Consider the following 14,929-nt stretch of genomic DNA (forward strand, 5'->3'; position numbering starts at 1 on the left):
TTTACTTTTTGTCAGTGTGATTACTATGTGTGTTGGCGTGTTCGTTGTTGGGTTTATATTGCCTGGGACCCTGCATTTCTTGGACTTGGATGACTATTTTCTTTCCCATGTTATGGAAGTTTTCAGCTATTATTTCTTCAGACATCTTCTTAGGTCCTTTCTCTCTCTCTTCTCATTCTGGGACCCCTATAATGTGAATGTTGGTGCATTCATTGTTTTCCCAAAGGTCTCTTATATTGTCTTCCTTTCTTTTCATTCTTTTTTCTTTATTCTGTTCCATGGCAGTGATTTCCACCATTCTGTCTTCCAGCTCACTTATCTGTTCTTCTGCCTCAGTCACTCTGCTATTGATTTCTCCTAGTGTATTTTTCATTTCAGTTATTGTATTGTTCATCTCTGTTTGTTTTTTAGTTCTTCTAGGTCTTGTTAAACATTTCTTGTATCTTCTCAATCTTTGCCTTCATTCGTTTCCCAAGATCTTGGATCATCTTCACTATCATTACTCTGAATTTTTTTTTTCTGGTGGATTGCCTGTCTCTACTTCACTTAATTGTTCTTCTGAGGTTTTAGCTTATTCCTTCATCTGGGACATATTCCCCTGCTGTCTAATTTTGTTGAACTTTTTGTGCTTGCAGTTTCCGTTCTGCAGCCTGCCGAATTGTAGTTCTTCTTCTGCTATCTGCCTTCATCTAGTGGATAAGGCTTCTTCTCTCTTGTTGCCAGTCCCCCAGGCTGTGAAGACTGACATGGAGCTCAAGACTTTCAGTCCTGTGGGAGAACTTCTCTGGTATAATTATTTTCCAGTTCATGTGTTGCCCACCCAGTGGGTGGCCTACCATCTTGTTGTTGCTTTGTCTTTGGATGTAGAGTATCTTTTTTGGTGGGTTCCAGAGGTTTTTTTTGTTTTTGTTTTTATTTTTGTCAATGGTTGTTCAGCAATTAGTTGTGATTTTGGTGGTTTTGTAAGAAGGGGTGAGCCTTCTACTCTGCTGTCTTGCTGGCAAGTCAATCGAAATTTCAATTTCAATCCAGTTTTCTGTACCATTTCCTGGAAATGTATTTAAAAATTTTTTTCCTGCTGTATTGAAAATACATTAGAAGTAGTCCAAATGACTTAGATAATTCCTTTAAATTTTTGCTTAAATATTTCCAGATGCACACAGAATAAGGTTTTGTTTTTCATTTTCTGAATCTGCAAATTATGCAGTATGGTTCTGTCAAAAAAACTGTTATTCTATCTACAACGTATAAGAGCAGAAATAATTTTTAACATCTTATGAAAACTTAATTTACCTGTCATATTTTGATTGGGGATTTCAGTTTGTTGAATTAAATGGGAGTGAATATACCACAAATGTGATTACAAAAGGATTTTTAATACTGAAATAGACTCTAGTCCTAATTTATTAAAAACAGTTCATTTAAGTACTTATAGTTCTAAAACTGGGAAGAAATGCTTTTGTAAAACAGCTCTAGAAAGCTTTTGGAACAGAATATATGTGGGTAAATACCATTCATTTTATTAAATTTGTCTTCTTACTGATCTATATTGTAGAAAATTAGAAATGTATTTATATGTAAGAAGTTCTGTAAAAGCTTGCCATTTTAGTAGACTAAGCATTGAAAGATATCACTTCTATCTTTGTTGCTTGTTATACAATTTGTGGAAAGTTAATAGCTTTAAGATTACTGCTTTGTAACCCATACCACATTTCACTGACTCCAAGTATTATACAGACATTTTATTTATAAATAACAATATATAATTTGAAAACTATTCTTCATTTTAGTAACAGAAATATATTACATTTTTGTGACTGACACTCTATTATTGAGGACTTGTGATGTACCAGACTGTGGGCTAGTTGCTGGGGATATAAGTTTGAACAAGACAGATAAGATTTCTGCACTCATCAGACCTAAGAGTTTAGAAAGAAAATCATACATTAAATAAATAACAAAATATTTAATTACAGGTTGATCAGAGTTATAAAGCATAGACTACTACAAAAGTATATATTAGGAGAATTTATACTAATTGGTGCTGCCAAGGACATAGAAATTGTGCTCCTGAAGGATGCGTATGAATTAGGTACACCAAGGTGGTGGTAAATTGGGGGGAGGACTTTGCATCAGGACAGGGGAAGGATTGGTGTGGCTAAAGCTACAAAGGGTGGTGCAGATTGTTTAACCTAGTAGTGTATTTTAAAGGCTCATTGACCATAAAATTTACATTTTAATTAATTCCTTGTAGGTGAGATATATATCACTGATAAGAAATCTGTATTATGTAGGAAGCTCTTGTATAGTCTGAGCAAGAAATGATGATGACTAGGACTCATGTTATTTGATTCCAGAAATATTTAGGAGGTAGAATCTACTGCTTATTTGCTCCAAGTTAGTTTCTATTCCTACCACTTACATACTTTCAAATATTTTTGCTATTTTTTGGTCCGTTTTTCTTCCTCTTTTGCCGTTCTCTTTTTTCTTGTGGGTTTTCCTTTTTTAACCTTTATTAATACTTTGCTGCTGTTTTAATAGAGATTCTAAAGGGAAGGACTATAAACTCAAGTAGTCAATCTACCATATTTAACTGAACCCTACCTCCCACTGATTTGAAATGTCACCTTTTGCATATATTAACTCCTATTTAGTTATTCAAGATTTCTCTGTTGCTGTCCCAGTACTGCACCAGTTTAATTTATAGTGTTTTTATACTTAATAGCACAGGCACCTCCTTTACAGTTATGCTTTTTTCCAGATGTATTGGTTGGTTTTACGTATTTTCTCTTTCAAGTAAATTTTAGAAAAACATTACCCCAAAATCCTGTTGGGATTTCTTTTTTTTTTTCTTTTTTAATTTATATTTATTTTTGCCTGCATTGGGTCTTCATTACTGTGCACGGGCTTTCTCTAGTTGCAGTGAGTGGGGCTACTCTTCATTGCAGTGCCCGGGCTTCTCATTGCAGTGGCTTCTCTTGTTGCAGAGCATGGGCTCTAGGCCCGCAGGCTTCAGTAGTTGTGGCTTGCGGGCTCTAGAGTGCAGGCTCAGTAGTTGTGGCGCACCGGCTTAGTTGCTCAGTGGCATGTGGGATCTTCCTGGACCAGAGATCAAACCCATGTCCCCTGCATTGGCAGGCAGATTCTGAACCACTGTGCCACCATGAAAGTCCCCACCCATTTTCTGATTGGGTGGTTTTTTGGTTTTTTTATATATTGAGTTGCATGAGCTGTATATTTTGGAGATTAATCCTTTGTCAGTTGCTTCATTTGCAAATATTTTCTCCCATTCTGAGGGTTGTCTTTTCGTCTTGTTTATGGTTTCCTTTGCTGTGCAAAAGCTTTTAAGTTTAATGAGGTCCCCCCTTTTTTTTTCATTACTCTAGGAGGTGGGTCAAAAAAGATCTTGCTGTGATTTATGTCATAGAGTGTTCTGGCTATGGTTTCCGCTAAGAGTTTTATAGTGTCCGGTGTCACATTTAGGTCTTTAATCCACTTTGAGTTTATTTTTGTGTATGGTGTTAGGAAGTGTTCTAATTTCATTCTTTTACATGTAGCTGTCCAGTTTTCCCAGCACCACTTATTGAAGAGACTGTCTTTTCTCCATTGTATATCCTTGCCTCCTTTGTCATAGATTAGTTGACCATAGGTGCGTGGGTTTATCTCTGGGCTTTCTATCCTGTTCCATTGATCTATATTTCTGTTTTTGTGCCGGTATCATATTGTCTTGATTAATGTAGCTTTGTAGTATAGTCTGAAGTCAGCGAGTCTGATTCCTCTAGCTCCATTTTTTTCCCTCAAGATTGCTTTGACTATTCAGGGTCTTTTGTGTCTCCATACAAATTTTAAGATTTTTTTGTTCTAGTTCTGTAAAAAATGCCATTACTAATTTGATAAGGATTGCATTGAATCTGTAGATTGCTTTGGGGAGTATAGTCATTTTCACAATATTGATTCTTTTAATCCAAGAATATGGTATATTTCTCCATTTGTTTGTGTCATCTTTGATTTCTTCCATTAGAATCTTATAGGTTTCTGCATGCAGGTCTTTTTCCTCCTTAGTTAGGTTTATCCCTAGGTATTTTATTCTTTTTGTTGCAGTGGTAAATGGGATTGTTTCCTTAACTTCTCTTTCTGATCTTTCATTGTTAGTATATAGGAATGCAAGAGATTTCTGTGTATTAATTTTGTATCCTGTGACTTTACTAAATTCATTGATTAGCTCTAGTAGTTTTCTGGTGGCATCTTTAGAATTTTCTATGTATAGTATCGTGTCATGTGCAAACAGTGACAGTTTTACTTCTTCTTTTCCAATTTGGATTCCTTTGATTTCTTTTTCTTCTGATTGCCGTGACTAAGACTTCCAAAACTGTGTTGTATGATAGTGGTGAGAGTGGACATCCTTGTCTTGTTCCTGATTTTAGAGGAAATGCTTTCAGTTTTTCACTGTTGAGAATAATGTTTGCTGTGGGTTTGTCATACATAAGGCCTAATGTCTTTTTAAAATAGTAGATTTTTGAAAGCCTTTTTAATTTCTTCTATTTTGATCTGTTTTAATTTTTACTTTTTCCTAAATTTCAGTAATTGACATTTTCCTAGAAAATCTCTACTCGACTGGATTTTACAATAACATTGTTCACTGTGTTTTCTTTTGAATCTTCTTCATGCCTGCAGTTATTTTCTCAGTGCATTCCTAAGGTTATTTGTGTCTTCTCTTTTCTTGATCATACTAGCCAAGTATCAGTCTCTTTTTATTGGACCTTTGAAACAGCCAGCAGGGATTGATCAAATCTATGGGTTTTTTTTTTCTTCTTGGATTAATTTCTGCCTTCTGTTTTAATTCTTTCTATTTTTGGATCTCCCATTACCTTGGAAATTTTGTTCTTTCATGATCCATAGCAGGTTTCTCATACTTTGCCCTTTTCTAGTGGGAAAATTCTTCAGTTTGATCCCTGATATTCCCACCCACAACCCACCCTATGATTTAACCTTTTTCTTTCTTTTGCTCTTTCTTTTCTTTTGTTTTAATCCCCTGGTAGATAGTAAGTCTGTTTCTTTGGCAGTTAATATTTATTTGTTGAATTTGATGAGTTGCATTCACGCTTTTAGTATTCATGTGTAGTGATCCTTGATGTGTAGTGATCATATTTGTAATTGAAGGGTCTAGATTAAATATATTAAATTTTCTCCAGTTTAAATAGGAACCCCATTTGTATGTCATTGAATCTGGCTTCTGATTAAAGAGTCCATCCTCCTGTAATTAAGGAGGAGGAGTGGAACTTGGAGGAAACTTACCTTCTGAGTTTTGGGACTTTCCTTTCTTCCTGGAATCTCTGAGTAAATTGGGACACTTCCCTGCTTCTCTGGCTCCAGCTCAACTTTGCAAGGTTCCCACTACAGAGAGCTTCCTGTTTCATATATTAAGCATTCACATACAAGAGTTGCCTTTTGGTAATCCGTGTCTGAGTGGTTATTATAGACTTAGTTAATTTTTTTTAATTAATTTATTTTATTTATTTTTTGGCTACATTGGGTTTTCGCTGCTGCGCACGGGCTTTCTCTAGTTGCAGTGAGTGGGGCTACTCTTCGCTGCAGTGCACGGGCTTCTCATTGCGGTGGCTTCTCTTGTTGTAGAGCATGGGCTCTAGGCACACGGACTTTAGTAGTTGTGGTTTGTGGGCTCAGTAGTTGTGGCTCGCAGGCTCTAGAGTGCAGGCTCAGTAGTTGTGGTACATGGGCTTTGTTGCTCCGTGGCATGTGGGATCTTCCTGGACCCAGGCTCGAACCCCTGTCCGCTGCATTGGCAGGCAGATTCTTAAATACTGTGCCCAGGCAAGTCCCAGATTTAGTTTATGTTTTAATATTTTATGAGGTTAATTCTCTCTCACTGCTCTTTGTTGTAATTTTCTCATATTGTTTATTTTTTTCATATGCTTTTAGGATGATTTAGTTAAAAAGAACTGTTGTATTTTTTTTGATAGTTAATGTTATTAGATAACTAATTTATAAGCCAGTGAGTTGGCTTGTGAGGGGCAATTATTTCTTCACCCTGTCCCATAATATCCCAATAAACGTGGGAGATTGGGATTATGCCAGGTGTTCGAACGTTATTAATTTTATTCATGACGGAGTATGGAGTAAAGGTGTTAGGGCAGATCCTTGCATCCCTGGGAAGTTATGCTAATGTTTGACATCCTGGTGTAACCGGAGCACCAGGGTGGGTTGTTCCACACTCACCCACCCCCTCACCTAACCTCCTCACCAGTTCCTGTCTGCTTTTCCCACCTGTCAACTCTGGGACTCCCTAAACCCAAATAGTTTCCATTCAAAAGGGGAAGATATGGAAAATAGCAAGTCCCCTCACCCCAGCTCTCACCTTTGGAATTAAATAGCCTGGAACGGGGAATTAAATAGCCTGGAACAGGGCAAGTGAACTAAGTGAGGACTTTTTGACAGTAAACATTAAGAATAAGATCTGAATTAAACTCCAGAAAAGAGTGCTACCAGGGGAAAATCAAGTCTTAGCACATGTTCTGAAACTGCCCATAAAAAAGGGCTAGGGAATGATCCTCTAGGTATGAGCTCTAAGAGCTCTAGACTCAAAGGGGCTTCAGCTGGCCCACTCTGGGCCTGTAGAACCAGATGACCTGTGGGCTGCCTGGCAAGCACACTGCAGTGTGTCTGTCTCTGTCTCCCATGAGGTCCTTCAGTTCCATCGCAGAGTACTCCCCAATGTGTAATACAGTTGAACCTTGAACAACAGCACCCACCCTCCACACAGTGGAAAATCCCCTTATGCTGTCTCCACAGTTCCGTGTTGGCAGATTCAACCAACAGCAGATGATGAGTACTGTAGTACATGCTTACTGACGATAGTCCACACATACGTGGACCTGAGTAGTTCATATCCATGCTGTTCAAGGATCCACTGTAGTTGTCCTTAAAGCTCTTTGGTTTGAGGAAGTGTTTGGCATGTTTACTCTTCTGACTGTAGAGGAGGTGTGTCACCTGATGGCTGTTGGGAGACTTCAGGAGACTGGGTTAGGTCTTTGGCTGATGACGGAGGTGTTGCTGAGAGCTCCCACTTTGAGCTTTGACCACAGGGCCAGCTCAGTCAGGGCCCCCTGTTAGCACAGGTACTCTCTCCGGCCACAGACCCATGTCCCATGGCAGGCTGTCTCAGCCATCCAGCAGGGTATCGGTGAAGGGCTTGCAGACACCCTTGAAAGGATTACTAGTGTTTCGGAAGATCTAGCAGATAGGAGCCAGAAATCTTGCCCATTAAGGAATAGGGATGCCAGCCTTCAGCTCGAGGTGGGTTTTCAGAGGCACAGATGGTGTCCATAAGTTTCATCCTATGCAGGTAGTTGTAGCAATTCTGACTTTCTTGGGTTTCCAGCTATAGCAGTCTTGGACCATCCTCCACAAGGAGTCAAGGTTTGTACTTGATATCCCAAAGTCTGGACAGTAGAATATCAGTCTCCTATTTGAAGATTTTGGGGGCATGTACCCCTCAGGGACATGAGGTCCCCTTCAAGATTTCATTGCAAAGCTCATGGTTTACTTCTTCAAAAAAATAAATGGCAGTAAAAATACCAGATTCCTGTCGACCTTCACCAGCACAACATTCACTCCAGACTGGCCTCCTTAACCTGTGTAGAGCTGCATCAGTTTACCTCACTGCCCTGCCTCCTCAGCCCAAGTTCCCTGGAGCTCCCCAGCCAGGCCATTTCCTTAGTGGAGGGAAGACCAAGCCAGAATTGGCCTGAAAACATGGTTATATAGGGGATCTACTGTATTTTTATTAAAGTTCCATTAAATATACCAATTAGTTTGGGAATGTTTGGCAACTTTATAATCTAGATTCCCTTTTCAGGACATGGGGTATTGACAGACTTACTAGTTTATAATTAAATTTCATATACTAAAGAATCAGTAACAACTTACAGAGGTCTTCAAAATAACCAAGGGTATATTTCACAATCTCTGCCACTTTTCTTCCCAGTTAATTAAGCACAGATATAAAAATTCAGGGGCTTCCCTGGTGGCGCAGTGGTTGAGAGTCCGCCTGCCGATGCAGGGGACACGGGTTCGTGCCCCTATCCCGGAAGATCCCACATGCCGCGGAGCGGCTGGGCCCGCGAGCCATGGCCGCGGAGCCTGTGTGTCCGGAGCCTGTGCTCCGCAACGGGAGAGGCCACAACAGTGAGAGGCCCGCGTACAGCAAAAAAAAAAAAAAAAAAAAAAAAAAAAATTCAAATGCCGCAAGACCAATATAGAAGATACATTTTTTTAAAAAAAAATCTTCAGTACAGGGCTTTCCTGGTGGCACAGTGGTTGAGAGTCTGCCTGCCGATGCAGGGGACACGGGTTCGTGCCCCGGTCCAGGAAGATCCCACATGCCACGGAGCGGCTGGGCCTGTGAGCCATGGCCACTGAGCCTGCATGTCCTGAGCCTGTGCTCCGCCACAGGAGAGGCCACAACAGTGAGAGGCCCGCGTACCACCAAAAAAAAAAAAAAAAACTTCAGTACAACTGGAAATTTGAACACCAGCTATATATTTGATGATACTAAGTAATTACTGTTATTTTGTTAGGTGTGCTAACAGTATTGTTACATTTTAAAAAGAGTCCTGATCTTGTAGACATAAACACTGAAATATGACATCTGGGATTTGCCTCAAAGTTATGTAGGTTAGAAAGTATATGGGGGTATGAAACAAAATTGGCCATGAGTTGCTAATTGCTAGAGCTGATCATTGTTGGGTGTGTTATTGTCTCCGTTTGTGTATATTTGGAATTTTCCGCAATAAAAATAAAAATAAAGACACATAGAATCTCAAAGGAAAGAAAAAAGTATTCATGAAAAGTAGAGTTAACTACGTTTATAGCCACAGGGTAAGAATACTTCTACAGATTGTTGATTCTGTTGTTCCCTGCCCAGAGTACACTTTGGACTTCAAGCAAAATTATGAAGTATACTTTGCTTATATTCTTTATTTCCTAGTGTCTTCTTTCTTCATCTTACCTCAATATCAGTTTTCCTTTTGCTTGCTGTAAATGCACATTTTTCTCCTGTTTACCTCTTTACTTCCAAAATTGTCACTCATTTATACATACTGAGAAGGAGACCTAAACATGAACCTGTTCCAATTAAAGTGCGACAGAAAAATACTTGGGAGAGAGTTCAGGGTTAAAAGTCAGGGAATAGTTCTGATATTTGAGCATTTGGAAAAACTGATAGAATTGGGAGAAGTTTGTTGGAACATTTGGGAAAAAACTTGTAGGAGTCCTATATGAAAAGCACTAACTGTTGATTTTATTTTAAAAATTGCCAGTCTGGGGGCTTCCCTGGCAGTCCATTGGTTAAGACTCTGCACTTCCAGTGCAGGGGGTGCAGGTTCAATCCCTGGTCAGGGAGCTAAGATCCCATATGCTGCATGGGGTAGCCAAAACAAATAAATAAATGAAAATAAATAAAAATTGCCAGTGTGGAGATAGGGGGAAGTAAAAGCATCACAGTAGTACTATTCTAACAAAAATAAATAATGTATAAAATGGGTAAATCAAAAAGCAATATTAGCACATTACCCAGAAATACAGCTGTGATTAAAAGAAACAACAAATTCAAAGTAGTTGCTTCTGTAGAATAGGATAAGTTGGGAAGGAGGCTGACAGCATGGAACAGAGAACTGCTGTATTTCATTATAAGCCACTTAGTAATACAATCTGACTTTTGACAACGTTTTATTTTAATAAAAAATGAAAATATTAAAAACAAACTGAACTATTAGTAGACTTATTCTAAAGAAGCATCAAGGGAAAATAAAATTAATAAAACTAATCTGAATAAAATTAAGGCTATGATATTGAATGAAGTAGGGGTCTAGCTGTACCTTCTTCATATGCATATCCAGTTGTCCCAAATTCATTTTTTGAAAAGACTGTTCTTTCTTCCTTTGAATTGTCTTGCCACTCTTGTTGAAAATCTAATGACCGTAAAGTGGATTTATTTATGGACTCTCAGTTATATGTCTTTTTTTTTTTTTTTTTTTTTTTTTTTTTGCAGTACGAGGGCCCCTCACTGTTGTGGCCTCTCCCGTTGCGGAGCACAGGCTCCGGATGCGCAGGCCCAGCGGCCACGGCTCACGGGCCCAGCCGCTCCGCGGCACATGGGATCTTTCCAGACCCGGGCACCAACCCGCGTCCCCTGCATCGGCAGGCGGACTCCCAACCACTGCGCCACCAGGGAAGCCCAGTTATATGTCTTTATGCTAGTACCACACAGTCTTGATTACTGTTGCTTTTTAGTCAGTTTTGAAGTAAGTATGAGTCTTCCAGCTTTGTTCTTTTTGAAGATTGTTTGGCTATACTGGGTTCATTGCATTTCCCATATGAATTTTTGTATCAGCTTATATAACAGTTTCTACCAGAAAGGGCGAGGGGAGCTGAGATTTTAATAGGGATTGCATTAAACCTGTAGATCAATTTGAGAAATATTGCCATCTTAACAATAGTAAGTCTTCTATAGAATCCATGAATATGGGTATCTATTTATTTAAGTCTTCTTTAATTCTTTCAATGATGTTTTATAGTTTCACTGTAAAAATCTTACAGTTCTTTTGTTACATTTATTTCTAATGATTTTTATTGTTTTAATGCTATTATAAAAGGAATGGTTTTCTTAATTTCATTTTCAGATTGTTCATTGCTAGTGTATAGAAATACAATTGATTTTTGTATTTTGATCTTCTATCTTGCAACCCTACTGAACTCATTTATTTAGTTCTAATAAATCTTTTGTATATATTCCTTAGGATTTTCTATATATGAGATCATGTCATCTGCAAAAAGAGATAGTTTTAGTTATTCATTTTTCATCTGGATGCCTTTTATTTCTTTTTGTTGCCTAACTGCCATGGCTAGACCCTCCAGTACAGTGTTGAGTAGAAATGGCAAGAGTAGACATCCTTGCCTTGTTCCTGATCTATGGGAAAGCATCCAGTCTTTCACCATTAAGTATGATGTTAGCTATGGGTTTTTCATAGATGCCCTTGAGGAAATGGAAATTTCCTTGTATTCCTAGTTGAATGTTTTTTGTTTTTGTTTTTTATCATGAAAGGGTATTGGATTTTGTCAAATGCTTTCTCTGTGCCTATTGAGATACCATGTGGTTTTGTTTTATTACTACAGTGTATTACATTGATTGATTATCATATGTTGATAAACCACCCTTGCACTCCTGGGATAAATTGTACTTGGTCATTGTGTACAATCCTTTTTCATTCGTTGCTGGATTCAGTTTGCTAGTGTTTTATTAAAGATTTTTGCCTCTGTACTTGTAAAATATTGGCTGTAGTCTTCTTGTGATTTCTTTGTCTGGATTTAGTATCAGGATCTCACAGAATAGTTGGGAAGCGTTCCTTCCTCTTCTACTTTTTTTTGGAAAACTTTGTGAAGTAATGGTTTTAGTTCTTGAATTCACTGGTGAAGTCATCTGGTTCTGGGCTTGTTGGAAGTTTCTTGATTAATCTTTTTTTTATTGCTTTTTTATTGCTCTATTACAATTTTATCTTTCTTCTTGAGTAATGTTTTTAAATTTGAAAAACAAAAAACAAGTATAAGGTTCTAAGTATACATTATATAGTCTGGTAAACCCCAAATTGCATGTAAAAACCTATCCCGCGGCTAATTCATGGGAAGTCCACTTGAAATTTCTACTGTTGAACAATTCAGTTCTTTAAATGTGACTTTTCAAAAGAGTGTTAATTGATAATGTCTTTTTACTTGAATTATTTTATAGTTGTATTCCGTAATAGCTTGGAATTTAAGGTTTGCTTTTTTTTTTTTTTTACTATTGCTTTTATCTCAGCAGCAATGCAGCAGGTGTTGGATAACCTTACGGAGCTGCCCTCATCTACAGGAGCAGAAGAAATAGACCTAATTTTCCTCAAGGGGATAATGGAGAATCCTATTGTAAAATCACTTGCTAAGGTATATTGGTTTATTCATAAGATAACTAAATTATTTTTTTTATTCTTTTTACAGAGGTCTTTTCAGATTACTGTTTTAGAACCTGGTTAATATACCTTAGGCTTTGTTAGCAAATAGTAACAGTTAACAGTTAATGAGATCTTACTGTACACAGAAGTTAGACCACTTTTGCCTTTTCTATGCTGACTTTAAAGTTTTAGGGAAATAATAACTGAACAGTCATATTATAATGGAGGTCTGTGGAAAAGATTCTGGTCGTGTCTCCGTTTTCAACAACAAGGTACTGACTTTCTTCTTTTACATTGGACCATGTACCTGTTTTTTCATTTCAGTTCTTGACTTCCTATATATAGTACTTTTTAAAATCTTGTTTTTTCTTGGTAACCCTGCCATTTTGAGTCTGTTTCCATAATCAACTCTCTAGTAATCTTTTTAACTCATCCATAAATATATTTTTACAACCATTTTTGGCCCAGTTTCATTTCAGTTATACTATTTCCCTGTAATAATTTTTGTAAATGTCACTAAAGCTTAGTGTATTAACTGTTTCACAACCGTGCTCTTCCCTTCTTCAGATGATTCTTGCTTTCAAGAACCTGTGCCATATACCCTCTCTGACTTTTTCTTTTCTTCCCTTTTATTTCTCTTACAAGATACTGAATATAGTTCCCTTTGCTATACAGTAGGACCTTATCGTTTATGTCTCTGACCTTTTCTTCATGTAACCATCTTGTCATTCCTAAAATGTTGATTTCACCCTCTCCTGTGGTCATTTTTTAGCCATAGTCTCTTACTTGTCTTCTTCTAAGAGTTCTGAAAAATCATACTTTTTACAAAGTGTTCTATTAGTAGGAGTGAGTTAATGATGCAGATTCTTCATTTTATTCATCAGTGTAATCATTCTAAGGTCATATGACATAAAAGCTTTGGTTTCTAAGTAGAAACTTATCCACTTGCATATCACCTAACTAGAATTTTTATTTTAGTCATTTTTGATTGTAGTCTTTCAAAAATTTATTAGATATTCCTTTAATAATAATATATAAGATATGATTTTCCCTCAGATACAAGCTTCTTGTCACAAATATCAGTCACTATACTGTGTTGAGATAAGTAATAGTTTCAGGGTCTGTTGAAATAAGTAAGGGCTGTTTAAGCCTGTTAATTAAATTGCTCGCCCTGAGCTCTTATTGCTACTTTAAAAGTAGTGTTTACTTCTCCCTTGATATCATACTTACTGTTGGTTGTCAGTTTTTTATTGCCAGTGTATCTATTACACCCCATCCCCATGTTTATTTAATTTACAACTTTTAGATGTAGATTTCAAAACTAGATAATATTATGTAAGGCATCTTACAATGTGCTTATTGTTTATAAGGGTTCTTAAAATATACCGTTTCATCTTTGCAACAACTTTATGAATTGAAAACTAAGTTTTAAAAATAGAAAAATTATTTGCCTAGGGTCGCTTAGCTAGTAAATGACAAAAATATTTAGGCCAGATCTTGTTTCTTCAAATTCTGTGCGCTTTCTAACACAGCACAAGCTGTGTTTGTGTGTCTCTGTGTGTGTGTGTATTCCTAAGAATTTATGTGCGTAAAAAATTATTGGCTTTTGTGTCACTGATATTGGCCTTTCAGAAGATTTTCTTGGTCACTGTTCTTAACAAGTGAAATGGCTGGATGACTTTTGCGCAGCTGAAGTGCTACTGTAATCTTTTGAAGATAAAATTGAAATTAGGAAGAGAATCACCCAGTAGTATCCAACATTCAAGCAGCATCTCACAAAATAAAAGCAATGGTAGTTGGGTATTCCTTACATTGAAGGCACAGAAATCCCAGGAGGAAGGGAGGACCTTCTTCCAGGAAGGAGAAAATAAGTCACAGCAGGCCAACACTCCCAGCACAAGTAGGGAGAAAAATGGATAAATTGCTGAGGAAACAGCGAGCCAAACATTGCTAGACCTGTGGAAAGGCAGGAGCATGTGACTAATAATCATGAGAAAAACAACAGAAGCAGTCCCATAGATGACCCTTTTATTAAAGTTTATAAACAAAGATTTTTAAATAACATATTTTTTTAAGTGATACCTTGTTTTTGGAGGCTTGAAAAAATATTTATTTATTTATTTGTTTGTTTGGCTGCACTGGGTCTTAGTTGCTGCGTGTGGGATCTTTAGTTGAGACATGCGAACTCTTAGTTGCGGCTTGTGGAATCTAGTTCCCTGACCAGGGATCAAACACCGGCCCCCTGCATTGGGAGCTTGGGGTCTTAGCCACTGGACCACCAGGGAAGTCCCTAAATAGCATATTTTTAATAGAAGAAAAAAGCGGGAAAAAATGAAGACATTTAAAATATTACTAGAAAATAAGAATCAAAAACAATCAAATGGTTATTCAGGGACTCAAAAATACAATATCTGGTTAAGAGCTCATTTGATGGGTTTAATATTGGGTTGGCAAAAAAGTTCATCCGGTTTTAAGTAAAAATAAAAGACACATTTTTCATCTTCACCAGGAATTTTATTGAACAACATATTTGTTAACCGAATGAACTTTTGGCCAAGCCAATAGAAGATTAAACACAGCAGAAAAGAAGATTAGTGAATTTGAAGACAGGTCAACAGAAAACATCTAAACCGAAATTCATAGAACAGTATGTCTGGAAAAGACAATATATGAGGCATTCTCAAAAAGATCAAATACACATGTAATTAATATCCCAGAAAGAGGGAGAAGGGGAATGGGACAGAAGAAATAGTTCAAGACACAATGGCCAAGAATTTTCAAACCTAATGAATAACAACATCAACTGATAGATTCAAGAAGGCAGGTGAACCCCTGGCAGGGAAAATACAAAGCAAAACATTCCTCAGAATATCACAAACTCCTGAAAATCAAAGATAAAGTGAAAATTTGTAAAGCAACTGGAGAAG

The 14,929-nt window shown here is 37.3% G+C and overlaps 1 protein-coding gene across 10 annotated transcripts in view; it reads left to right on the forward strand.

Annotated features, from left to right (window-relative positions):
* Positions 1-14,929, forward strand: part of PALS2 (protein associated with LIN7 2, MAGUK p55 family member) — a 108,700-nt gene that overhangs the window by 45,883 nt on the left and 47,888 nt on the right. For 6 of the 10 annotated variants that reach the window (XM_081244316.1, XM_081244309.1, XM_081244317.1 and 3 more), the window contains exon 2: positions 11,876-11,994. The exons of 1 other annotated variant lie outside the window; for it this stretch is intronic. In XM_081244316.1, the coding sequence (XP_081100442.1) occupies positions 11,878-11,994 (117 nt within the window). In that variant the 5' untranslated portion in view covers positions 11,876-11,877. Of the gene's footprint in view, positions 1-10,179; positions 10,323-11,872; positions 11,995-14,929 lie in introns of those variants that run through there. 3 more of the 10 variants (XM_081244313.1, XM_081244318.1, XM_081244312.1) reach the window with 2 other exon arrangements.

The sequence above is a fragment of the Mesoplodon bidens genome, assembly GCF_964165515.1.
Source record: "Mesoplodon bidens genome assembly, chromosome: 9".
NCBI lineage: Eukaryota > Metazoa > Chordata > Mammalia > Artiodactyla > Ziphiidae > Mesoplodon > Mesoplodon bidens.